The 26,419-nt window shown below is 46.9% G+C and overlaps 1 protein-coding gene across 1 annotated transcript in view; it reads right to left on the reverse strand.

The window, feature by feature from the left end:
• CNGB1 (cyclic nucleotide gated channel subunit beta 1) overlaps nucleotides 1-26,419 on the reverse strand; it is a 1,925,718-nt gene that overhangs the window by 372,057 nt on the left and 1,527,242 nt on the right. Inside the window, exon 37 of the mRNA XM_069217388.1 lies at nucleotides 5,838-5,921. Within this exon, the coding sequence (XP_069073489.1) occupies nucleotides 5,838-5,921 (84 nt within the window). The remainder of the gene's footprint in view (nucleotides 1-5,837; nucleotides 5,922-26,419) is intronic.

Here is a 26,419-nt window from a genome sequence, read left to right on the forward strand (position 1 = left end):
GACTTGAACTGACTGATCGCGAATGGACGGGAGAAAGGACTTGAGATCCAGACGTATAGCCCGCAATTCTAACAGACTGATGTGAAACATCTGTTCAACTGAAGACCAATGGCCCTTGATCTCCAGGTCCCCTAGCTGAGCTCCCCACCCTAGAATGGAAGCATTCGTTACAACTGTGGTCACCGGAAGTGGTAGACAAAATGGCCTTCCTTGGAAAAGTTTGCTGTCCACAGACCACCATCGTAGATCCACTGCAGCATCTCTGGAGATCGTTATCGAATCTTCAAGATCCCCTTTGTGTTGAAACCACTGCTTGCGGAGGCACCACTGGAGAGCCCTCACGTGCCAATGTGCGTGTGTGACCAACAGAATGCGGGAAGCAAACAGACTGAGCAGACGTAGGACCTTGAGGACTGGAACAGCTGCTCCCATTCGAAACATTGGAATCATCGCCTGAATGTCCTGAATCCTCTGCGGAGGAGGGTAGGCCCGATTCAATGTTGTGTCCACTACTGCCTCTATGAACAGGAGGCTTTGAGAGGGCTCCAGGTGAGACTTGTCACCCGCGAGTGATGCAGCACCAGCTCTGGGGACCTGGCTTTGATCAGCCAATCGTCCAGGTAAGGGAATACAGATATTCCCTTCCTTCTGAGGTCCGCCGCCACCACTGCCATCATCTTCGTGAAGACTCGAGGTGCGGAAGTAAGACTAAAAGGAAGGACCACAAACTGGTAGTGTTGCGACTCTACCACGAACCGGAGATACTTTCTGTGCGACTTCCGAATAGAAATATGAAAATAAGCACCCTATAAGTCGATAGACACCATCCAGTCTTCCTTGTTCAATGCAAGAAGCACCTGTGCTATGGTCAGCATTTTTAACTTCTCCTGTTTGAGGAATCTATTCAAAATCCTCAGATGCAGGATAGGTCTCAATCATCCATCCTTCTTGGGAATCGGGAAATACCTTGAATAACATCCCTGACCCTTTTCCTGCTCTGGAACCAACTCCACTGCACCTTTTAACAAAAGGGCATGCACCTCCTGCTGAAGCAACAGGAGATGATCTTCTGTGTAAAATGAATGATGGGGAGGGAATGGAGGAGGAATCTCCCGAAAAGGAAGGGCATAACCTTTTCCCACTATACTCAGCACCCAAGAGTCTGATGTAATTAACGACCACTCGTGGAGAAAATGTAACAGCCTTCCCCCTACGGGTAAAACATGCTGGAATATGGAGAGAAAACTATGGCTGCTTTCCTTGATGGGCTCTCCCAGTGGAAGAGAATGAAGCGGAAGGCTGCTGTGTGGCTCCTCCCATTCTCACCCTCCCACGGCCCCTATAAGACCTATAAAGAGGGTTGGCAGGCTGCTGGATGTTGGATTGTAGCCTTCCACGAAATGAGGACCCACGGCCAAGTCCACTGAATCTCCAAAAAGACCTAAAGGGTGCAGTCGATAATGCTTGGAGTCCCAAAGATTTTACAGTAGACCTGCTTTCTTTTAATCGTTCCAAAGCTGAGTCCGCTTTAGTCCCACACAACTTCTCACCATCAAAAAGAAGGTCCATCAGCGTAGCCTGAACATCAGAGGAGAAACCAGAACCTCCAAGCCACGCATGCCTCCTGGTTGCTACAGAAGTGCCCAAAGCCCTGGCAAGCGAGTCTGCAGTGTCCAAACCAGATTGAATGACCTGTTTTGCTGCCGCCTGACTGTCCAGGAGGAGTTCATTAAAATGCCCCTGCACATCCTGAGGCAAATCTGGCACAACTGCTCTTCCTGTGGCCATTAGGGAGTAGATATACCTCCCCAGCACACATTCAGAGACTTTAAGGCCATACTGCCTGAGGAAAAGCACTTCTTAGCTGTCTGCTCCATACGTTTAGACTCCCTAGCAGATGGAGTCGTAGGGAAAGAACCAGGAGCTGACCATGCAGAACAAGAGGCTTGCACCACCAAGCTCTCAGGTGTTGGATGCTGAGATAGGAACTGAGGATCTTCTTGAGCAGTTCTGTACCTCCTAGCCACACTCTTAGAAACCATCGGTGTCGTGACCGGCTTCCTACAAATTTCTAAAATCGGCTCAATAAGGGCATCATTGAAAGGGAGGAGAGGTTCAGAAGACGTAGCCGATGGATGCAACACCTCATTTAAAATGTTTGTTTTCGTCTCCAATGCCGGTAGTTGTAAGTCCAAAAATTCAGTAGCCTTTCTTATCACACTGTGGTAAGAAGCTGCCTCTGCTGTGAGTTCACCTCAAGGGGATGAGAATTTCCACTCAGGAGATGTACCCAAACCACTAGCAGAGTCTAGGCCCTGAAATTCACCTACAGGCTCTGGAATTTCCCCCTCCTCCAATAGATGTTGTTAATACTCTCGCTCCTCCAAGAGTCTCAAGGCCCTCCTTCTCAACCTCAGCCTGGACTCCAAACGTGGGGCTGACAGAGAGTAAACCGAAGTCGATGACACCGGTTTCAAAGTAGAAGGTTCTGGTGGAGGAGAGGGAGGCAAATCCACGCTATGTGCCGATCAGGATCCATCCGGCGCCAGTATCGACTCCGTTGGCGCCGCTGGCACCATCATTCGGGGTAGAGGTGGCGACATTATCGGCGCCAAACCAGTACTTTCACATGGAAAAAAGGGTACAAGCTGGGCCTGCTTGTATGGCGCCGGTGACTCCAGCGTGAATGCCAATGGACTAGTGGGACCAACAGGTGCCCCAGAGGGGGCCATAGCTCTGTTAAATGCTAAACATAGCATTGAGGAACGCTGATTGATCCGCTCCCAGAGCCAGGAAACAGGAAAACTCTGTTCCTCCTGAGGTGGCTGGACTGGCTTTGATGCTTGCACACCCGACTCCTGATCATGAGTGGACGGAGGAGAAAAATGAGCTACTGGGCTTGCCGGGGACTCAGAGATCTCAATTAAAGTAGGCGCCGGAGAAGCCTGTGGACTCTGATGATGAGGAGACACTGTAGGGCTGATCTACCATGCCGTGTGGCGCTGTCTCGGAGGAGACTGAGGCCGATCTCTTCTTATGCAACCTCGAGAATTTATGCAACAAAGTGTCCCTCGCCTATGAGCTTCGGCGACCTCTCTGCTCCTTCTTAGCTTTTGCCAAGAAAAGCTTAGCCTCTCTCTCTTTCAAGGCCGCCTGGTTTATCCACTGGCAGGACATGCACCCCTCCATGTTGTGATCCAAGCTCAGGCACCACAGGCAATTTTCATGCAGATCCGCCACCAACATGTGGCCCCCACACTCGCTACAAGGCTTGAATTCCAATTTTTCTGGTGGAGACATTGTAGCGCTCTACAATTCCCTCAAAACAGTAACTGCCAAGAGGTAGAAAAAAAAACGTTAGTGTCGAATGCGCAGAAAAAAGGGAACTGACGTCAGCACGCCGGCGAGGGCTTCTTATGGCTCCGATGACGTCAGACAGAGCCACGTGTGGAGCCATGCAACTGTGACGTCCTCATCGACATGAGGAGCTAGGAAGAACATTTCTGTTGAATGCTGGCGCATTGGGAGAATTCATAAGTTGAGGAATCCATTGGTAGTTCTATCCATCAGAACCTGTCTTACTAAAGACAGTTAACCTGGGTTTGCGCCAAAATGGAGCACATACCTGAGAGAGGCAGAACAAGAAGAAATGCCTTCATTTCTCCCTGTTAGTTCCTCTTTCCATGAGTGTTGCACTGAATAGCAGACAAAGAGGAATATTACTGTAAGGATTATTTTTGTAGAGGAAGGTACTCCTTCCTGCACAAAAACAATCCTAATGCGACACAAGCGCTGTTGTGCCACAACGCAAGGATGTCACCATTGGTGCTAGGCGGCCATAAGTGTGCCAGCACTAGACGAGAGCTGCAAAGCTCCATATCTTTGTAAATATGGCCCAGTTTAGCTCTCTCCTTTCAGGCAACGCAGTGCAGCAACTTCCTTTGCTGCGCTGCGTTGCGTGAAAACATAATGAACATGCTCCTGCACTTCTGCAAGATGCTACAACAACAAGGGATAAAAAACAGTTGCAAAAGTACTCCAGCCCACCTGGAGTAAGTGTGACACCATATTTGGCCATTCACACGTACTGAGAAACATTTCCATAGAAAATAATAGAGACATGGACTAAGAAACACATCCCATAAGAAACGTTTTTCGTTATTTAAATGTGTATATATTTATATATATCTAGATACTATATAGCATATAGTTATTAATTCAATTTAAAATGTTTAAATTGAGAACATATTAATTTTTTTGTTTTCAAATAACTGAATAAAACATTTAAACTTTTGATACATAATTAAAAATAGCTAAACAAATAAGTCCTAATAAACGTAATCAACTGTATTAATATTTCAATATAAAAATGATATTAAATACAAAATAATTATAAATGCAATGAATTTATTGAATTTATTAAACAACTATTTGATTTGTTTCAGTATAAAAATAATTGTAAACTATTTTACATGTTTATTTTACAGTCCATTTTTTTTATTTTTAAATAATTATAAAACTTTAGTTTTTTTCCCTATGCCATAGCATAGAAAGATCTCTGCCCTGATGGCAGAAATCTATCCCAGCGTATAAAACGTCACTGGTAGTAAAATTACACTTCTACGTTTTGGTCGGCTTTGAGGGGGTGGAGACCTGTAAATCTACACAGAATGGTAAATTTACACTAAGAGATGGTGAATAGCAAAAGAAGTAGCATTTCTAAAAGTTGCAACAGTAAGTTTACACATAAGTAAATCTATACATGTACATTCTCCTTTGTGAATAGGGCTCTGTACGTGGTTTTACAGTCAACCAGTTTACGTTGTGATGAAATGTGTCAAGGTGGTCTTCATGAAGATTATTTTATGAGCCAATTTTATTGACAAATTGCAGATATCTGCATAAATAAACATTCATCCCCCACTAAGCAAATCTGTATGACTATCACTTTGAGCTAAAGTGTGTGCCATACCAAGATAATCCTTAAGGCTGGAATTTGATATGTTGGAATTGTTACATCATTTAAGTGTTCTTCATCTAGTGAGGCCCTGAAAGGTATCCTCAAGATTTTCTGAGTGAATGAGATGTTAGGATCCACACTTCTCAAAAATAATTTGGATAAAGCACACCACAACCTTTTGTATTTTTGGAAATCTACTAAAACAATGGTACCCGAAACATAAGCCTCTCAAAAGCTGACAAAAAAGAACTCTTTGCACGAGATCTTCAGCTCTCTGTGAGTATCATCGCTTACAACATGTCCATAGAAACTACACAGACATTTATTGAAGTGTGAACCATTATCAAACATGGCATCAGGTTAATGAAGTGTAGCAACATACAATAAACATACATCAGCCACCTCCTTTATGTTATGTAGATGTCTGTGTTGCTATGTTTTGATTGTCTAAAAACACCTGCCTATGTCTGTGTAATAAACTGTACATTTGCATGTTATTAGTATAGTGCCAACCTAGCCAAATGGCGCAAAACTCTAAAAAGTGTTAAAGGCAGGATACAGTCAATAAATGACTGGAGAGATAGCTGGTTTCTGGGAGCAGAAGTGTATTGTTTCGGCTTCTTGATGTAGTATTCTTTAAATAGATGCATCTTAACTCACTTCTAAATTGGGACGGTCCTAAAGGATACAAGGATTTTGTTCCAGACTCTGGATGCATAAACAGAAATGGCTTGTTGCCTTGTTTTTTTATGTTTGATTTGCAGGGGTGCTGATTGTGATGGCTTTGTAAAAAAGAGGCAGCTGATTTTGAAAAATATTTAATAACTTGTGAAGTCACAAAAAAAAGCTGTTGGAATTTTCAATATAATTCTCTTACCTTCTTGCAGACATAGTCCCCTGGCAGGTATACTACAGAATGCAGCCGCTGAAGCATGTCATAGATCATCTGGCGGTCACAGCCCTGAAAGAGATGCAAAAAGGGGGATTCAGTCATACTGTGTAAGAATTGGAAATGGAAGCAGTGGAGCCGGAAACGTTTATGCAGATGAAGTTAAACAATAGTAGAGGGAAAATGAAGCGCCAGCACCTTGAAGGATATAGAGGCAATTTAATTCCTGGTGTACAGACCATTTTTTTTGCCAGGGCGAAGGAATAAATTACTCTGTACTCCTGGTGGAGGGACCATCTGCCAAATTTATAAAGGACTGCCAAGCTGGTGGTCATTTACAAAGCAATGTCAGGAACCGGGGTCACAGCAGTTCCTGTCAATACATGCTGCTGTTTGGTGCAGTGCCCTGTCAAAATGATGGAGCTCTGCACCAAACAGTTTTCTTTTTTTATTTAAAAAAAAAAAAATCTCTAAACTGAAAAAGACAGAGCTCCCATCGCCATGCATCTAACAGTTTTCACTGCCTCTTTACCTCCAGGGTTCTCCTGGCATTGACGGGTAGTGAAAAGTTACCTCTAATTCCGCCCATCTAAATTAAGTGGGCAGATTTAGAGGACTTCCTCTGACGCCCCTTACTCAACAGGGCCATGGGAGAGGTTTAAGCACGGCAGAGAAGGAGAAATCTCCGCTGTGATTACACCTATAGTCCGCCTGCATCTGAATCGGGCGGGCGAACCATTATTTCAGTGGTAAGCATACTCTGTCACTGTTGTACTTACCGTTAAGACATTAATCAGGCTCTAAGTTACTTACCTTCTGTAACATTTTTTCTAGAAGATATTCTAACTGCAGATTCCTCACCCTAGAGTACTCCCCAGATACCAGGCTGCATCCAAAAAGCTTCACACAGCAGTGCTTGCACAAGCCACTATGTGGAGCAGTGCAGCTCTGTGCTGACTCCAGACCACCAGGAAGTTACAGAGAGGAGTCACATGTATGCATATGTTGGGCTGGTTGCTCACAACCACTTCAAGCTATATTTATCATATACATATCAGTAAGGACACCCTGTAAGCAGCAACACACACACGTAGATGATATAACTTTGACAGTCATATATATTACCAGTAATGGCTCACCACAGTTGCAATTCAATAAATCTAAAGCATAACAATTATGTGAAGCAAGATAAAGTAGAAGAAAAGGCCATATGTCTCTTGTTGACTTTGCTTAGCAATCATAGCTGGGAAGCCCATTCCAAACACAAACTGGGGATGGGGCAGAAAGACTGCCCTCGGACTAATCTTAGGCTTGTTCGGGTCAACATGACTTAAGCTATATGTCTCCCCCGATCCAGGCCTTGACCTGATACAATGCAGAGTCTTGATAGAACATATAGCTTTCTCTATTCAGTTAGAAATATCTAGGTATCAGAATAAGTGTTAATACACAAGGTTGTCCAACCTCTTGGTGAAGTACATGGGTGTTTTCATGTATTTTCACTCTTCAACACTGCCTAACTAATGAACCCTTTTGCATCACAACATCTTCCACACACTAATTTCTATATACTGGACAAAGCACAACCACTGAGCACTGACCTTGGTTTCTTGTCATTTCCCTTTCCATGCCCTCAGACATGGAGCATGAACAATCGTTGGTACTAGTATGCTGCAACCTTACTTGGGATCTTTCAGATGTTAAAAAGAGGCCATTTCACAGAACAGGGAGGTGGGATGGTAGAGGGGAATCTGCAGTTAGCTAGAGTATCCACCAAAATGAGAGTTAGAGAAGGTAAGTATCTTGTTTTTCTGAATGAAGGGCCAATTGAGTGGGTTCAGACTGAAATGTCCAGCAGAACTGCACGGGGAATGTACTTCCCACCGGGCCTGGCTGTCAATAGTGCTTTGTGAATGTATGCACCAACACCTTGTTGCAGTGTGGCAGTTGTCAAGGACAGGCACTCCATACACCAACACAGTAGTAACAGCCTAAGCCCTAGTGAAATGGGCTCTCAGATCTTCTGGAGGCTACTACTTGGCCACTGCATAGCAGATTTTAATGTAGAGGGATAGCCACCTTGACAAGGTTCTCTTCTGCACAGCCTTAAATTGTTTTGCACCAGACTACCCCACAGAAAATTAATCATCACCTTGATTGCCTGTGGTATGGCAATGTAGAAGCTAAAATCCCTATTGGGTTCCAACCAGTGGAGCATCTTCTCCTCTTTAGTGGAGTGGGGTGGACAAAGATGGCTGGTAGAGTGATAGATTGCCTAACACAGAACAGTCACAACTTCGGTAAGAAGGGCACCTTAGTCCTCGGCACCAACTAGTGTGAGAAAGAGATGTTGTAGAGTTGTTGCACTGAAAGTGTCTGAGGTTCACTCATGCAACAAGCTGACATAATTGCAACAAGGAAGACCGACTTTAAGGTGAGGAGACAGGCAGAGGCTATGCATTGGCTGGAAGAGCATACACATGAGAAATGTCAAGACCAAATTAAGGTCCTACTATGAAATTACAAACAGTTTCAGAGGGAACGTGCGTCAAACCTGTAAGAAATTTCATTGCAACAGGTGATTTAAACAAGGGCAGCTGGTCTGACAAACTGAGAAAGGCTGAAAGGGCTGACAAATACCATTTAATAGTGTCCCAAACCTAGCTGGGCCAACATAAAAACAAATAAAATAACATCCAACAGCTTCACTTGTAAATGGAGAGTCTTGCAAATGCAACACCAGACCATGAATCTGTCCGCCTGGCAAAAGTGGACTTTGTGGAAGGATGCCTTGCAGCAAGGATGACATCCATTACTTCAGGCAGCAGATCAAATGCAGTCTATTACCACTGCTCAGTCTCCACTCATGTAGGTATAGATTGCACATATTCGGGTGGAGGAACCTGCCCTATTGCTGAGACAGGAGGTCCTCAAGATGTGGCAGCCTAATCAGAGGACAGATGTTAATGCCCAGAAGTTCAACACTGTCCTGGCTCAATCCAGAACAACAAGGATGACTTGGACTCAGTCACAGGTAGGTGAAGAAGAGACAGGAAGGTTTCCAGGAGTGCTGAGTTCCATTACCGGCATCGTCGTGATTGAGAGAAAGCCCGAACATCAACTTTGCCCAGGATTGCTTCATTGTAAGGAACCCTCTGCGAAAGGAGTCAGGTGGAACTTCAGCTATTTGATAGAGAATCCAAATGTTAAGAGATGGTCCTGACTGACTGCGGCGAGTATGTCTTTAACAGTCAAAAGTAGAGGTATGGGAATACAGGTATCCCCACCCTCGGAACATTAGGAATGATCACCACCATCACTTTCGAGAACACCCAAAGGATGCTGCTAGGGCCGAAAGGGAGCACAAAAACGGAGTGTTTTTTGGTCTACCCTGAACAGCAGATGTCTGTGGAACTGCAGGATTGGTATATGAAAATCCTACACGTCCAAGTACACCATCCACTTGCGCTGGGTTCAGAGCTGACATTTGGCCTTTCACAGGATGGTATTCAGAAGCTGGTGTCCAGAATATGCTTGATGCCCCTGTCCTTCTTCATAACAAGGAAACAGCAAGAGTAGCAACTTACTCCTCTTTCTATGTTTGGGACCCTTTCGCCTGCACTTGAGAAGAGTAACAATTGCACCTCCTGTAACAGAATGGACAAGTGCTTGGCAGAAATGTGTCCTGGTGTGGTGGGAAATGTAGGCGATTAGAAAGAAACAGTAGAGCATAGCCATTTTAAACAATTTGTAAGACCCATCTGTCTGAAAAGATGGATCATCAATCTGGGAGGAAATATTGGATCCTGCCACCAAACAGTAGGAATGTGCCACTAAGGGCAAAATAAAGTGGTTTGGTGGCTGTTGTAACAAGGGAAGCAGAATTGGAGGCCTGATGCCACTGCTGGCCTGCATACAGTCTGCCATATCCATGTCTATGACCCTCATAAGGACTGGGGTGCCTGCTACCCAGGTTGAGAAGGCAGTTTTTGCCTATACACCAGTCATCTGGAAAAACCCTCACACTTTCTGAATTGATGCGGGAACTGGTTAGCAAGAGGCAACAATCCCAAAGAGCGCACTGTAGTTCTACTGTCCTTAAAGCACTCAAACGCAGAGTCTACCTTCTCACTAAACAGTGGGAGTCATTTAAGGCCATATCCATGAGGGAGCCCTGTACATTGCAGCAGAATCCTGTGGAATGCAACACATCCAAGAAGTTGATGAAGGATGACACTAGAACTGACTGCTCTCCCCAATCAAGTTGTGGTATCCGGACCTGCACCAACATCATATTTGGCCACATCTTTCCCATTATGAATTGTCTGAGCCAAAGTAACTCTAAGGCTTTCTACGACGCCAGCAAAATCTTGCTGGCCATATCCCAGAAGGCATGTGTGTAATGACCCTACAGCAAACAGCATTTACGGATTGCAATGCTAGGCTGGGTAAGGAAAATATACAATGCTAAAGATCTCAATCCTCTTTGATGTCCTGTCCAGAGTAGATGAAAATGTGTTAGGATTCACCTTACTGGTCGATGCCTGCACAATACGACAGCCTGCAGTGGGGTGCTTGGTGAGAAAATCCAGTTCACCAGGAGCCAGGCTGTGGTCACTTGCCTATTCACTGGGGTGCAATAACAAGGCTTGGACCAAACAGTGATCAAAGTATCAATGAGAGCATCATTAAAGGGAAGCAGGGGCTAAGTATTAGCTGCCCCAGGTTGTACGATCTGTGTTAGGACATTTGTTTTGGCCTCAATGGAGGGCAGCTATAACTCTAGTGCATCAGCTGCTCCCGGATCACCACTACAAAAGAGGCACTTTCTTTGGTTGGTGGCCCAAGTGATGAGTCAAGAGTTGCCTCAGGCAAGGTGTCAATTCCCCTGGCATTCTGTAAATCACTGCATAGACTATCATCAGTATAATGAGGGAGCAGCAAACCATCCCTGTCATCAACATCTTGGGACAATCCCTGCCCTGGCACAAGATCAAAATTGGAATTATAAAGATAATAGGTTAGATTCAGTCTGCTAGATGACCGGTTGCACTTTTGTAATTTTATAATGCAAAACTGGCTCAGCTCAAACTGTGTCGGTTTGGTGTCCAACATTGGCACTGTTACTGGGTCATTTTCTTCAAGGGGTGTTGCCACTGGTATCAATGTAGCCGGGACCATATTGGCTCACAGGACCAGAGTTGAAGTCTGAACCTGAGTTGGTATAGGCCTGCTAGTGGAGCTAAAGGGGACAGACAAGGTCAGGGCAGACCAACAGGTTGTTACCGGAATGTGGGTGTCTGTGGCCCGAATGCATGCCAGAGTGAGGCGGAAGTGCATTGAAACTTCACAGTATGAAATCCTTCAAGGCCTTGATCTGCTACACGGTCTACTGTGGCCTGGAAAATTCAGGCCTCAACAGGACCAGTTGAGGAATCGGCTATATGGATGGAGACCTCAACGAGGTTCGACTGACACTGTGACACTGTCAGATCCCATTCAGGAAGACATGGGGCATGCAGGGGTTACAAGGCTACGACTGTGGTGGTGGAGGCCTTTCACCTCTGCCAACCTGTGGCCAGCCATACTATGACTCTGAAGACTGGGCCAAGTACAACCCCCTTCCGCAACTGACTCTAAGTGGTAGCAGTCACAAGCTTCTGAAGGAGGTTAGTGTGGGGATTAATCCTGCTCCATACCACTACCCTACCAGTGGAATACAATCAATGCCCTGCCCAGCCCAGTCCTGCTCTTTGAAGAAAAAATATAGAAGTCCACTACACAGTCAATTATGATTGAATACTCTATTCCCGGGCGTGTGGCTTGGTGCCCATAGGAGTAGCCACTGATTGGACTGTCATCTGGCTGTAGTTGTTCCCCTTTCTGGTACTGGGTCCCTGTCTTGTAGTAGGTTCAGGGTCCACACTCCCCACCTTGTATCTAGGTTAGCACACAATTGTCTGGATCTAGGCCAGATCAGTCTCTCACCAGGTTAGCAGCTCCAGGCTGCACTCTGCCCTCTCAGTTTCCCACCAGCCCATAGATGCTGTACGGGGTTGCGGTTGGCCTTTCAGTGGCAGCAAGATCTTTACCAGCAGCGGTCTGTCTCCATGATGTTCACTGTCTAATCTCCCCTAATGATAAAGCTTAAACCGGTTCACATGGAACACCTGTCTGTGTTCCTTTGTGGCACCTGTGTCCTCCAAGTAGTTCAGATCAGATACCTTCTGCACTACTCTGTAGGGCCCACAGCGTTTATTTTTCAGCATTCTAAGAGAAACTGGCTTTAGCACCAACACCTTCTGTCCTTCCTTGTACCCAGTAAGCGTTGTTTTCTGGTCACACAATTCCTTCATAAACCGAAGGTTTTCCTTTGCCTCACCCACATAATGTGCCATAAACTTCCTGAGGCCAACCACATAGTAAATCATCTTCTTCTGTTGTGATTCCTGGGTTCCTTCCTACCTTTCTTTTCATCAAGGTGAGTGGTCCCTGCACCGGATGACCCAAAAAAAGTTTAGAGGGGCTAAACCCATTCCCCTTCTGTGGAAATTCTTGGTGGGCAAATAAGATACACAGAAAAAGAAGATCACACTTCCACCTGAGGTTTTTGGTAGAGTTCCCATCATGCGCTTCAAAGATTTGATAAACTGTGCCACTAACCCATTGGTATGTGGATGGTATGCTGGGGGAAAGTGGTTTGCTACACTAGCTTGCTCCCACATGTCTCATACATATGAGGAGATGAAGTTGGTTCCCATGTTAGATAGTACCATCTTTGGAGATCTGACCCTAGAAAAGATCCCTAGGAAAATACCAGCTACCACCTTTACAGTTGTGCTCCTCCGGGGTACCGCCTCTGGAAACCTAGTGGCATGATCCACCACAACCAACATGTTCTTCTTGCCTAATGCAGAGGTTGGGTCGAATGAACCAACAATGTCTATTCCCACCCATTCAAATGAAACACCTACAATGGCTAGAGGCACTAACGGTGCATTAGCCTTACCCCCCCCAGACTTCTCATTCAACTGTCAAGGATCCAATGTGGGTCTTTCTAATGCCCAGGTGACCTGTAAGGGGCACTTTGTGGGCTAGTACCCAGCCTAGGATTCAAAGGTTCATTAGAGTAGGTCATTCTCCCAGCCGACATAGTGCCTCCTGGCAAATCCTTTGCTAACCTGTTCCTAGGCTTCCTTCTGAAGTCCCACATGCATAGGTCCTTCAACCTGTGCCTTTTGGAATTCCTCCATTCCTCCACGTATTCCTTTTAGCAGCTGCAACCCCTGAAGGTCTGGCAGAAGCCCAGACTCCAACACATGGTCTGCCTCCGTAACTCACTCTCCTTTCTGTCTTGAGCAGGGGCAGTGGGTGCCAGGGCCAGTGTCATCTCAGAGTCTGCCCTAAACCTCTGTCTAACTTGTCTTAGTTCCTGCAAATCGGGATTTGTCCCAGTCTCTTCCTGAGACTGATGTGAAGCCTGTGATCTGGTCAACACAGCTGACATTGTCAAAGCCATATAGGCTTCTGGTCCTGGAACTAAAGAAGGGCAATCAAATCATTGCCCAAGAGATACCCAGCACCTTGCTTCTCTCATTCCCACATTCATTATGGCTGATCTACTACTGAGCCACAGCTCAACTTAACTCAACTCACCTCAAGAAATCTGATATTCCTTGTCCTTTCCACAGGCTACTAAACCTCTACTGCTAGCACCTGAAAGAAACTCACCAGGTTTGAGATACTTCCTTTCTATCATAGTTCTATAATCTGCTGTATCCTTCAGGGCAGGCACCTGCCTCCCACTGATACTAACCTCCAACATAAACCTTACTGTGTTTGAGTGTATGTGCTTCAGAGGATCTGGGTCTGTCTCCTCTTGGGTCCCTCTCCCCATAATTAGCATACTAGCCATGATGGGTGTAGCTGGTACAAGGTCTTTCAAATGGCAGTTTCTCTTGAAATGCCCCACCCTGTGACATGTGTAACAAGTCATTACGTTGGACCTAGGAGAATCTTTGTGTCTCTCTTTTTCCTTCCTTTGTTCTTGACCAAGAATCCAATTCCCTTTTTGCCCTGTCCCCACTCTGGAACTTTAGAAATTTCACTAGCCCTTACCCTTTGGAACGAGTCCATGGACAGTTTGCTTTTGAGTTAGAGCTATGCTGTTCCAGCCCCTTATTAACTCTGTTGGTTAGCCATATGTTAGCCAACACTGAAAGTGTTCCTGGATCCTTCTGTCAAATCTGAAAAGTATTTCTGAAGTGGGATAGATCACTCCTCCTTGAGTTGCTTTCTAACTATCAGCTTGTTCAGGGCATAAAAATCATTACCCTCCATCCCTCTCACCCACTCATTCCAATCATGCAACACACCATAAATCCAAGTTTCAAACAGAACATCGTCCTCTCACATGCTGTCTTTGAACTTTTGCAGGTACTTAGCTAGTTTCAGCTTAGAACTCCTAGTCAGAGTTTCTTTCATCTGCTCATACGCAATTTGCTGAGCCACAGGCACCCTTCCAATGACTGATGTCTCTTCCAGAGGCAACAAACTCATCAGTGTTGCAGCCTTAAGCACATAATTCAAAGCCTGAGCTTTGCATGCTATCTAAAAACTCAAAAACTATTCCAAAATATCTTCTCATTCAACATATGTGTGCATACTTTTTTTTGGCATCTTGGCAACCACACCAGAAGAGTTTGGAAGAGAATAGCTATTCTGGGGAGAAAATGCCTCTAAATCCATATTAAGCTTTTCCCACTAGAGAGCTATCTTGTCCCTTGCCAGTTCCCTCTTCTGTTCGTTGTCCTGCCTTTCTCTCTCCCTTGTTTTTTCTCTTTTCAGGCCTATTCTTCCCCTTTCTCCATCCTCCTTTGCTCTTGTTCTTGGTGAACTAATCTTACCTCTTCCCTCTCAAACACCCTGTCTTTTGCCTCTTCTTCAGACGTTGCTTTTTGGAGCACCAACTGGAAGCTCATGGTATCTGCTACACTTAACCCACCCAAGGTGAATATTCCTGGAGTCTGAGTCAATGAAACCATAAAAATAGGTGACAGTGGCTGCTTGGGGAATTTCTGGTAAGCAGATTGTGGGGAATACACATGGGGGGTCATTTTGACCTCAGTGGTCTTTTTCCAAGACCGCTGAGGGACCGCCGTGCGGAAGACCGCCAGTGGTGGCGGTTTGCCGCTCGGCCTATTATCACAGTTGGCAACTCTCTGTCCTTTTACGGACAGAGAGCCGCCAACAGCCATACTGGCGGGAGGCGGGGAAGTGGAGGTTGCTCCACCGCCACACCAACAGAACACCGCCCAGCAAATCACGTCCTGTGATTCGCTGTGGCGGTGTTCTGTTGACGGTGTGGATTCGGCAGAGCTACCCCCATGGCTCCCGTCCCCTCCCAGAGGATCGTCGGACCAGGTAAGTCGATCGTCCGTGAGGGGAGGGGGGTGGGGGGGTTGTGTGTTGTGTGCGTGCATGGGGGTGTGCGTCTGTGTATGTAGAGGGGGTGTGTGAGTGCGTTTATGCTTGCGGGGGTGTTGTGTGTTTGGGAATGAGTGCGTGTATGTCTGTAGGTATGTCTGTATGGATGTGTGCGTGTATGTTTGAATGTGGGTGTGCGTGTCTGACTGTGTGTGTGGATGTTGGCATGTATGTCGGTGTGTGTGCGTGAATGTGTGTTGGTGGTGCCTGCGTGCGTGTCGTGTGTGTATGAATGATGTTATGTTGGGGGTCGGGTGGGGAGGGGGGTCCTGCCACCTTTGGGGGGTGGCAGGGGTGGTGGGGGGGTAGGGGTAGGGGAGGGAGTCGGGTTGGGGGTGGGGTGTGGGGGAGACCCCTATCAGTGCCAGGGAAGGAATTCCCTGGCACTGATAGTGCTTACTGTAGGAGGCTGGACTGGCTTGTAGTGAGTACCAAGGGGTACTTGCACCTTGCACCAGGCCCAGTTATCCCTTATTAGTGTATAGGGTGTCTAGCAGCATAGGCTGATAGATAATGGTAGCTTAGCAGAGCAGCTTAGGCTGAACTAGGAGACGAGTGAAGCTCCTACAGTACCACTTAGTGTCATATGCACAATATCATAAGAAAACCCAATACACAGTTATACTAAAAATAAAGGTACTTTATTTTTATGACAATATGCCAAAGTATCTCAGAGTGTACCCTCAGTGAGAGGATAGGAAATATACACAAGATATATATACATAATACCAAAAATATGCAGTATAGTCTTAGAAAACCGTGCAAACAATGTATAGTTACAATAGGATGCAATGGGGACACATAGGGATAGGGGCAACACAAACCATATACTCCAAAAGTGGAATGCGAACCACGAATGGACCCCAAACCTATGTGACCTTGTAGAGGGTCGATGGGACTATTAGAAAATAGTAAGGGTTAGAAAAATAGCCCACCCCAAGACCCTGAAAAGTGAGTGCAAAGTGCACTAAAGTTCCCCAAAGGACAAAGAAGTCGTGATAGGGGAATAATGCAGGAAAGACACAAACCAACAATGCAACAACGATGGATTTCCAATCTAGGGTACCTGTGGAACAAGGGGACCAAGTCCAAAAGTCACAAGCAAGTCAGAGATGGGCAGATGCCCAGGAAATGCCAGCTGTGGGTGCAAAGAAGCTTCTACTAGACAGAAGAAGCTGAGGTTTCTGCAGGAACGAAAAGGGCTAGAGACTTCCCCTTTGGTGGACGGATCCCTCTCGCCGTGGAGAGTCGTGCAGAAGTGTTTTCCCGCCGAAAGACCGCCAACAAGCCTTGCTAGCTGCAAATCGTGCGGTAAGCGTTTTTGGATGCTGCTGTGGCCCAGGAAGGACCAGGATGTCGCAAATTGCGTCAGGAGAGAGAGGGGACGTCGAGCAAGACAAGGAGCCCTCTCAGCAGCAGGTAGCACCCAGAGAAGTGCCAGAAACAGGCACTACGAGGATGCGTGAAACGGTGCTCACCCGAAGTCGCACAAAGAAGTCCCACGGCGCCAGAGAACAACTTAGGAGGTCGTGCAATGCAGGTTAGAGTGCCGTGGACCCAGGCTGGACTGTGCACAAAGGATTTCCGCCGGAAGTGCACGGAGGCCGGAGTAGCTGCAAAAGTCGCGGTTCCCAGCAATGCAGTCTGGCGTGGGGAGGCAAGGACTTACCTCCACCAAACTTGGACTGAAGAGTCACTGGACTGTGGGAGTCACTTGGACAGAGTTGCTGGATTCGAGGGACCTCGCTCGTCGTGCTGAGAGGAGACCCAAGGGACCGGTAATGCAGCTTTTTGGTGCCTGCGGTTGCAGGGGGGAAGATTCCGTCGACCCACGGGAGATTTCTTCGGAGCTTCTAGTGCAGAGAGGAGGCAGACTACCCCCACAGCATGCACCACCAGGAAAACAGTTGAGAAGGCGGCAGGATCAGCGTTACAGAGTTGCAGTAGTCGTCTTAGCTACTTTGTTGCAGGTTTGCAGGCTTCCAGCGCGGTCAGCAGTCGATTCCTTGGCAGAAGGTGAAGAGAGAGATGCAGAGGAACTCGGATGAGCTCTTGCATTCGTTATCTAAAGTTTCCCCAGAGACAGAGACCCTAAATAGCCAGAAAAGAGGGTTTGGCTACCTAGGAGAGAGGATAGGCTAGCAACACCTGAAGGAGCCTATCAGAAGGAGTCTCTGACGTCACCTGGTGGCACTGGCCACTCAGAGCAGTCCAGTGTGCCAGCAGCACCTCTGTTTCCAAGATGGCAGAGGTCTGGAGCACACTGGAGGAGCTCTGGACACCTCCCAGGGGAGGTGCAGGTCAGGGGAGTGGTCACTCCCCTTTCCTTTGTCCAGTTTCGCGCCAGAGCAGGGCTAAGGGGTCCCCTGAACCGGTGTAGACTGGCTTATGCAGAGTCGGGCACATCTGTGCCCAAGAAAGCATTTCCAGAGGCTGGGGGAGGCTACTCCTCCCCTGCCTTCACACCATTTTCCAAAGGGAGAGGGTGTAACACCCTCTCTCAGAGGAAGTCCTTTGTTCTGCCATCCTGGGCCAGGCCTGGCTGGACCCCAGGAGGGCAGATGCCTGTCTGAGGGGTTGGCAGCAGCAGCAGCTGCAGTGAAACCCCAGGAAGGGCAGTTTGGCAGTACCAGGGTTTGTGCTACAGACCACTGGGATCATGGGATTGTGCCAACTATGCCAGGATGGTATAGAGGGGGCAATTCCATGATCATAGACATGTTACATGGCCATATTCGGAGTTACCATTGTGAAGCTACATATAGGTAGTGACCTATATGTAGTGCACGCGTGTAATGGTGTATCCGCACTCACAAAGTCCGGGGAATTGGCCCTGAACAATGTGGGGGCACCTTGGCTAGTGCCAGGGTGCCCTCACACTAAGTAACTTTGCACCTAACCTTTACCAGGTAAAGGTTAGGCATATAGGTGACTTATAAGTTACTTAAGTGCAGTGTAAAATGGCTGTGAAATAACGTGGACGTTATTTCACTCAGGCTGCAGTGGCAGGCCTGTGTAAGAATTGTTAGAGCTCCCTATGGGTGGCAAAAGAAATGCTGCAGCCCATAGGGATCTCCTGGAACCCCAATACCCTGGGTACCTCAGTACCATATACTAGGGAATTATAAGGGTGTTCCAGTAAGCCAATGTAAATTGGTAAAATTGGTCACTAGCCTGTTAGTGACAATTTGAAAGAAATGAGAGAGCATAACCACTGAGGTTCTGATTAGCAGAGCCTCAGTGAGAAAGTTAGTCACTACACAGGTAACACATTCAGGCACACTTATGAGCACTGGGGCCCTGGGATACCAGGGTCCCAGTGACACATACAACTAAAACAACATATATACCATGAAAAATGGGGGTAACATGCCAGGCAAGATGGTACTTTCCTACACTTACCGCCATGGATTTCATGGCGGTTCCAACCGCAGGAAATCCACGGCGGTAAGCCGGGTCAAAATACCGCCGGCGGTATAGTGACGGCCGCCGGGCTGGAGACCCAGGTCAGCCGGCGGGCGGAACGGAGAAGCGGCGGATGACCATGGCGGTAACCGCCATGGTCATAATACAAAAAAAAAGACCTCCAGCCTGTTGGCGGTCTTACCGCCGCTTCTACGCCTTCCGCCAGGGTCATAATGACTCCCAAGGTGTCTCTATGGAAAAAACTGAACTAGGGAGCTCAAGGAGCTTGCTACTACACTATATCCTCCACAAAGTCTATGTCAGTTTCTTCTCTCCCCTTCAGTTTTTCTAACTGAGCTTTCACAAAATTCACAAGAGTCTCTTGCTACTAGGAGTCCTCCACCATCTGTCTACACATGGATCCCTTAACTGATGTAAGGACAGGGTGTCTACTGCCTTCAACTTTGTATTCAACATTTTTGCTGATAGTTTTTTAGGTAATACGTTTGGACTTTTTGTGCTGCTGTAGTGGCCTGATTGTGGCCTTTAAAATATCTCACACCATTTGCCACCAATTGGCAGACCTGTTTAGGAGGCCACGGGGCACGCAGTGGTTATTGGGCCACAACCATAGGGGTTGAAGCCTTTTACCTCTGCTGTCCAGGGTCCAGACCTAATATGGTTTTGCGAACTGGGGGAAGTACAACCCTTTCCGAACTTGACTCTCAGTGGTAGCAGAGGTTGAGTGGTCAGAGGCTTCTCAGGGAGGTTAGTGTGGGGGTTACTCCAGCTCGGGGATCAATACCTCTCCATCGAGCAGAGCAATAAATTCAATGTTCCAGTCAAGTGCTTTTTTTTGTAGAGCATTTGGCATTTTGCGGCAGTCCACGCAAGATGCGCGGCCACGTTCACCGCGGTAGCGAGATCTAACAGGACAGTCAGCCGCATAGCACATCACTAGCAGGGTTACGGCAGGATTGAAGGATTCTGACAGTGGCCCTCCTATGGGCGCAACAGCAGATCTCAGTCGACCGGAGAGTACATTATAATACTTCTATGGTGTTCCAGTGAAATACCCGCAGATTATAACTTCTGTGGCACCGGAGAGAGGGTGGCAGGTGCTATATTCAGCACACAATGCCTTGAAGCAATGACCTCGGATCTTCACAATGCACCCCCGCCATAGAGCACCTCAGTGGCCTCGATCCAACAACACATCTGTCAGTGCTACAGTCGATTAGTCCACTCACATAAGGATTGGTCCTGATCCAATGACACACTTGTCATTGTTAAAGTCACACACTCCACTTACGGGTCACACTGGCCAACAGCAGGATAGAGTCCCAGCTTAACTTGGGCCCACCACACAGGGACTCCACTCCGGAGGCCTGGTGGGTCCGACAGAGAAATATATATGGAAGATCGTGCTACTCGACCCAGCAGTACTGTGATTGCTTTGGTGCTCTTTCTTCAAGAATCTCTGTTGGACAGACCCTATGACAGGGTCAATTAAAGCAGTCCTTCCATGAACCAATCCTCCTGCAGGGTTGTCACCTTCTTCCCTCACATATATGTAGAAGCTCCTGGCTCCTGGAACAGACAGTGATTCTGTTGTGCGGTTCCTATTATGGTAATAATTATCTGAGAAGACAGTTGTTTGTGCTGCACACTTTATCAGCCCTTTGTACACATTACACTTTGGGGGTCATTCTGACTCCCGCCGGCGGCGGTAACCGCACGCCCAGCGGGAGCCGCCGAATGACCGCACCGCGGTCAAATGACCGCAGCGGTCATTCTGAGTTTCCCGCTGGGCTGGCGGGCGACCGCCAGAAGGCCGCCCGCCCACCCAGCGGGAAACCCCCTTCCACAAGGATGCCGGCTCCGAATGGAGCCGGCGGAGTGGAAGGGGTGCGACGGGTGCAGTTGCACCCGTCGCGATTTTCAGTGTCTGCCACGCAGACACTGAAAATCTATGTGGGGCCCTGTTAGGGGGCCCCTCCAGTGCCCATGCCAATGGCATGGGCACTGCAGGGGCCCCCAGGGGCCCCACGACACCCGTTCCCGCCAGCCAGGTTCTGGCGGTGAAAACCGCCAGAACCAGGCTGGCGGGAAGGGGGTCGGAATCCCCATGGCGGCGCTGCTTGCAGCGCTGCCGTGGAGGATTCCCTGGGGCAGCGGGAAACCGGCGGGACACCGCCGGTTTCCCGTTTCTGACCGCGGCTGTACCGCCGCGGTCAGAATGCCCATGGAAGCACCGCCAGCCTATTGGCGGTGCTTCCGCGGTCGTTGGCCCTGGCGGTCCATGACCACCAGGGTCAGAATGACCCCCTTTGTGCCTTGTTCAAGGCTGTCATTTGGTAAATAATATTCTAACTAGTATTGCGACTTGAGGAGTCAGTCCCCAATTCCTAAACACATTAGTACGTCAGGCCTATTTCTAAAACACTGCAGGATTTATTATATAAACATCACATAGGCCTAAGGACAGGAGAGGGCATTCCATTCATGGCCATCCTGGGGCACACATCATCCCATTGACAGCTTTGCTGATCCTGGCACTGACTCTTCAGCCACCCTAAGAAGAGTGCCATCCAGACAACAGGCAGGCCCTTGCCAGTCTCTTCAGGTATGGGGTCAGGGTCACTCCCTTAGATCGGGACAGGCAGAAGGTTTACCACCACTATGCTCTCTGATTTTTGACATAGGGTGTGGGTAGGAATCTCTATGCTTTTAGGAACGTAAAAAGAGAATGGGGTTACTTATCTCCTTCACACTAATTGTAATGATGATCACTGTTCTGTTTCATGTTTCATCTGCCTAATTATTGCAGCACATGATTTTTATACCAGGGTGCAATTGCTACAAAATAAATTACTGAAATCCAGTTTTCATCTCATGTCCTGCCTTGGCATGTGTGAGTCTCTGAGTGAAAGGGGTATCATCTGTCCACCACAACTTCCCTGAGGAGTCAAAGCATCCACAACTCACATTTCCTTTCCAGGGTTGGATGAGGCACTGCGGGCTTGCCAGGAGTTGGGCCAACAGCTTCCAGATGGTGTGGGACAGACTCAGTCATCCACAGTTGGTGCTGCTGCTGCGCTAAAACACGCAGTCTTAATACCAAAATAGGAACCGTATGACAAAAGAAGAACATGAGGTGCATCCCTCTGGATGGGTAGGGTGAAGAATAATGCACTGTAACACCCATCGGTCCAATGATGTCCCTTTATCCCTTAAAGCAGGGCCCTGGTCCGAGTGGAATGCTGCAACTACATATGTCCCGATAAACACTTGCAAATCTTTAATGACAGTTTGAGCATCAGCTGATTGTTGTAGCCACACTCATAGAAATCTGGAGCAAGAGTCTACTGCAAGTAGAAAGTATTTTGTATGCACCATCTGAATTCAGGGGACTGCAATGGTTCAGGTACACACATTGTATAGGATTATTTGCTATTAGGAATGGTGTCTACAGTGGGTGTTTGATGGTGAAACATTTAATTTGTTAACAGATGTCACAGCTGAGGACACACAGCTTGACCTGTTTGTATAGACTGTGCCACCCTCATGAGTTGCTCTGATCAGTTCTATCCTACGATCTTGGTTGGGTATCACATGATCACCCACCCCTGGTATTACAACAAAAGGAATGTTTTGGATACTTCAATAGTAGGAATATTTGGTAGGGTATGCTTTTGGTGAAGGCTTGTCATCAGCTGAAGCATTCACAGTAGCCAAGATGGCATCACCCACCTTTGTATGAGAGAGAGTTATTGCAGCAACAAAGGTCGTAGCAACTGCAGATTTGGCAGCTTCATCTGTCAATGAGTTTCCTACAACGTGTATTCCAACATATTGATGGCCCAGTGTGTGTACTACATGAACCCGTGGAAGCTTATCTTTCAGACCTGCCACCTTCCCCCACAAAAATGTGTGCTTTATAGTGTTTCCTTTGGAATCTCTGAACCCATAAAGGCACCAGTAATGCAAGTTTTCATTAAAGGACTGGACACAATAGTACGAATAAGTGCAGAAAGTTCAGGATCCATATGTTTCAGTGCCAAAAGCAAATCTTTGACCTCAGTGAGTTGTGCTGTGTAATCCCCTAGACACTCTATGTAGGTTTGTTAAGCGTGGAAGTTACCATCCCTCATAACTCCTGAGGCGGCTGCGCAAGCCACGGAGTATTGGTGTTTGGTACCTATAGCTGTTTGAGCTGAACCATCAGTGTAAATGATGATCCAAATTGTCAAGAGGCATAACATTAATGGGCAGAGGGTATGCAAGTTCATATTGGAGAAATTCTTGGGTTTGAAGTTTTGGGTCAAAAAACACAGTTAACATTGGTGGCAGTCAAAGAGGTAGCCCACTGTATCCAACTTGAATGTAATGCTTTAGCATTTGGAATGCTGGCTTTGGTAACAGCCTCAAGGGCTGGTACCTGGGTAACAACAATAATGCATTTTCCGTGGGCTAGTGGTCTCTCCTTAATGACTGCCATCTGAACGGCAGTCAGGATTTTTTCTGTTGGTGCAAAACACATTTCAGCATCGGAGTATAAGTTTGATTTGTACGCTATGGGTACTGTGTCACCTTCATTGAATGTGACATATGTGATACCGATGGCACCCTGAATTACACAGCTCACCTAGGGTCAGATGTATCAAGCAATTTTGCATTCGCAAACGGTGCGAATCGCAAAATTCGGCCGTTTGCGAATGCAAAAATGCCTTTCAAGATGTATGAAAGGCATTTGCTGTGTAATTTTAAGGAATCACAAAAATAGCCATTCCTTAAAATTCCGACCCATTTAGAGAATCACAAATTGCGATTCTCTAAAGAGGAAATCGCAAATAGGGAATTCCTATTTGCGATTTCCAAAGCACATGTATCAAGTATTTCTTAAATGCGAATTGGGCATTTAAAAAATGCAATTACCACCAAATCCAATGTGGTTGTAAGCATGTGCAATTTAAAAAAATGCATTATAAATGCATTTTTAAAAATGACATATAGCGCACACTCTTCACGTGTCCGCAAATATTTTTTGGGGGTGCATCAGAGGGGTCATTAGGCCCCCAGGACCCTGGAGTTTGCATTACCTAATTTGCGAATTCCCAACTGGAATTCGCAAATTGGGAAATGCAAAACCATTTGCACCTATGGGCCTAGAGGCCCATGGGGATGAATGGAGTCCCATTCTCTAATTGCGATTCGGTAATAGCGATTACGAATTTTAAGAAATCACTTATACCGAATCGCAAATTTTATACATCTCATTTTGCATTTCTTAAAAAGCGATTTCTTAAAATTCCCTATTTAAGAAATTAAAACCGGGAGCTTGATAAATCTGGTCCTAAATTTGTTTTATTTCCACATGCGTGTAAATGTTTTGCTGCAAGCATGTCAGTCTGTGATGATCTGAGAATCTGTGTCTGTTGTGGTGTCCAATGTTTGCTTGAGAAATCAGACTTTTCCCCTCATTTGATAGCTCATATCCTAAACATAGGACACTCAGAAAGGCAATTTTAGTTTTATTGAAACAGAATTTGTAGCCATGGTCGGCAAATCCCAGTACAATGCGATCTCCCCTGACCAGATAATGTGTTCAGGTTATCGTCTGTCAGATGAATGTCATCTACATAGAACAACACCTCAGGATCAATATCATGTAATATTGATGTCACATGGGCAACAATCATGAACTGGGGAAGTCAACAAAAATGAACCTGAGAACCTAATGCAGAAAATGCGCTTAGATCCTGGTTTTCAGGCACTAGATTTTGGCATGGTTGTTTTTGTATTTTTTGCGTACATTGTTGTTCATAAGAGCTGTGCTATGTGAATTTTGAATTGCAAATGTGCATGTGTGGCTTGTTAAATGTCTGTAACCTAAGACTATTCTTTAAGAATGGTCCTGCTTAGCTACGGGAAACAAAGGATTATTCACAGCTGATACCAGGGTTCAATTAATTCCTGGTACTCTAGTTGTAAGAAAATATCCCTTACTGGGGCTTTAGCATCGTGTTGTATTCAACATTGAAGCTGTACTTGTGGATTGGATCATATAGGTATGATATGATAAGGTGAGTCCCTATCTCAACCCACGCTGGAGCCTGTGCCAGAGCCCAATCTGCAGCATACGCTTCCTTTACTGATTCTGGAACAAGGACTAAGAAGGCAAGATGACTTCTTCCCCTTGTGGGAGCATCGGACAAACTCTGGCGGCCAATCTTTTTCTGCCAGTAGAATATCATAGCTCAGCGTTAATCTTTCCCAGAAAATTATTTTAATTATGCACTTGATGTCCTCCTCAATTTGAATTTTTAATTTGTATACCCTTTTGGGTGGGGAGGCCACCAGCCTGGGCTTTCGACTTCAAGGTAGTCGTTAGTTGCTGTCACCTTCAGAATCTGGCAAACTATTGTGACCTCTACTGCGCTGTCTAGCAGAGTCACTGCCCACGTCCTGTTTGTCAGTAGTGTTCTCAATATGCGCGACATACTTAGCTGAAAGTGCTGCAACCTTTTTGTTTTTGAACTGGGGGTTCTCTTCCTTTTTTAACGTGACAGCAGAGTAGTGTTATGAGGCTTTTTTGGGTTTCACGTACTCGTTTCTGTGTACTGACCGCCCACATCTCTCAGTCCTTTTGTCAAATAATCCTGAAAAGGTATGAAGTCATGTATTAGTAAACTGATACCTGTCAGATTGTTTTAATTTGTCATGATTTCTAAGACTTTAGCGTTTCTCAGAGGATTCTGAATGTGGAGATTCTCCTCATTGTTTTACTTTATCTTTATTAGATTTTTGTTTGTTTGGCCCAGAATTGTTTGGAACCCTCCTGCACTTGCTTAGCATTATCCTTTTCGGAATTACCTTTAAGCTGTGGCTTAGTTAATCTGGCCCCCAGACTATCCTGACCTATACTAGTATAAGTCTTGGCGATAATCTTTGATAGCCTGTGCTCCTAGTCTATTTGAGCAACGTCTCTGAGTCACTAGCGTATTGCCAATACTGCTCCTTCCCCTTTAATGTTACTCAACATTATTGAAGAGACTGTGGGGGTCATTCCGACCCCGGCGGTGATGCGGGAGCACCGCCAACAGGCTGGCGGTGCCCCGCAGGGCATTCTGACCGCAGCGGTTTGGCCGCGGTCAGACAAGGAAAAGCGGCAGTCTCCCGCCGGTTTTCCGCTGCCCTGGGAATCCCCCATGCTGCGCCGCCATGGGGGATTCCGACCCCCTCACCGCCATCCTGTTCCTGGCGGCTCCGACCGCCAGGAACAGGATGGCGGTGAGGGGTGTCGTGGGGCCCCCGTAAGAGGGCCCCACTTTGTATTTCAGTGTCTGCTGTGCAGACACTGAAATACGCGACGGGTGCCACTGCACCCGTCGCACATACCCACTCCGCCGGCTCCATTCGGAGCCGGCTTCCTCGTGGGGAGGGGTTTCCCGCTGGGCTGGTGGGCGGCCCTCTGGCGGTCGCCCGCCAGCCCAGCGGGAAAGCCAGAATGGCCTCCGCGGCATTTGGCGGCTCCCTCCAGGCGGGCGGCTCCCGCCGCCCGCCGGGCTCAGAATGAGCCCCTGTGTCAAAATTGCCCATCAGCTTCATCCCAAAATGTAGCCCCGTGTCCATTTTGAATTTGTTTCAACACATCCAGTAAATTTGCCAGTGTCGGA

Source organism: Pleurodeles waltl, chromosome 12 (genome assembly GCF_031143425.1).
Source record: "Pleurodeles waltl isolate 20211129_DDA chromosome 12, aPleWal1.hap1.20221129, whole genome shotgun sequence".
NCBI classification, from domain to species: Eukaryota; Metazoa; Chordata; class Amphibia; order Caudata; family Salamandridae; genus Pleurodeles; species Pleurodeles waltl.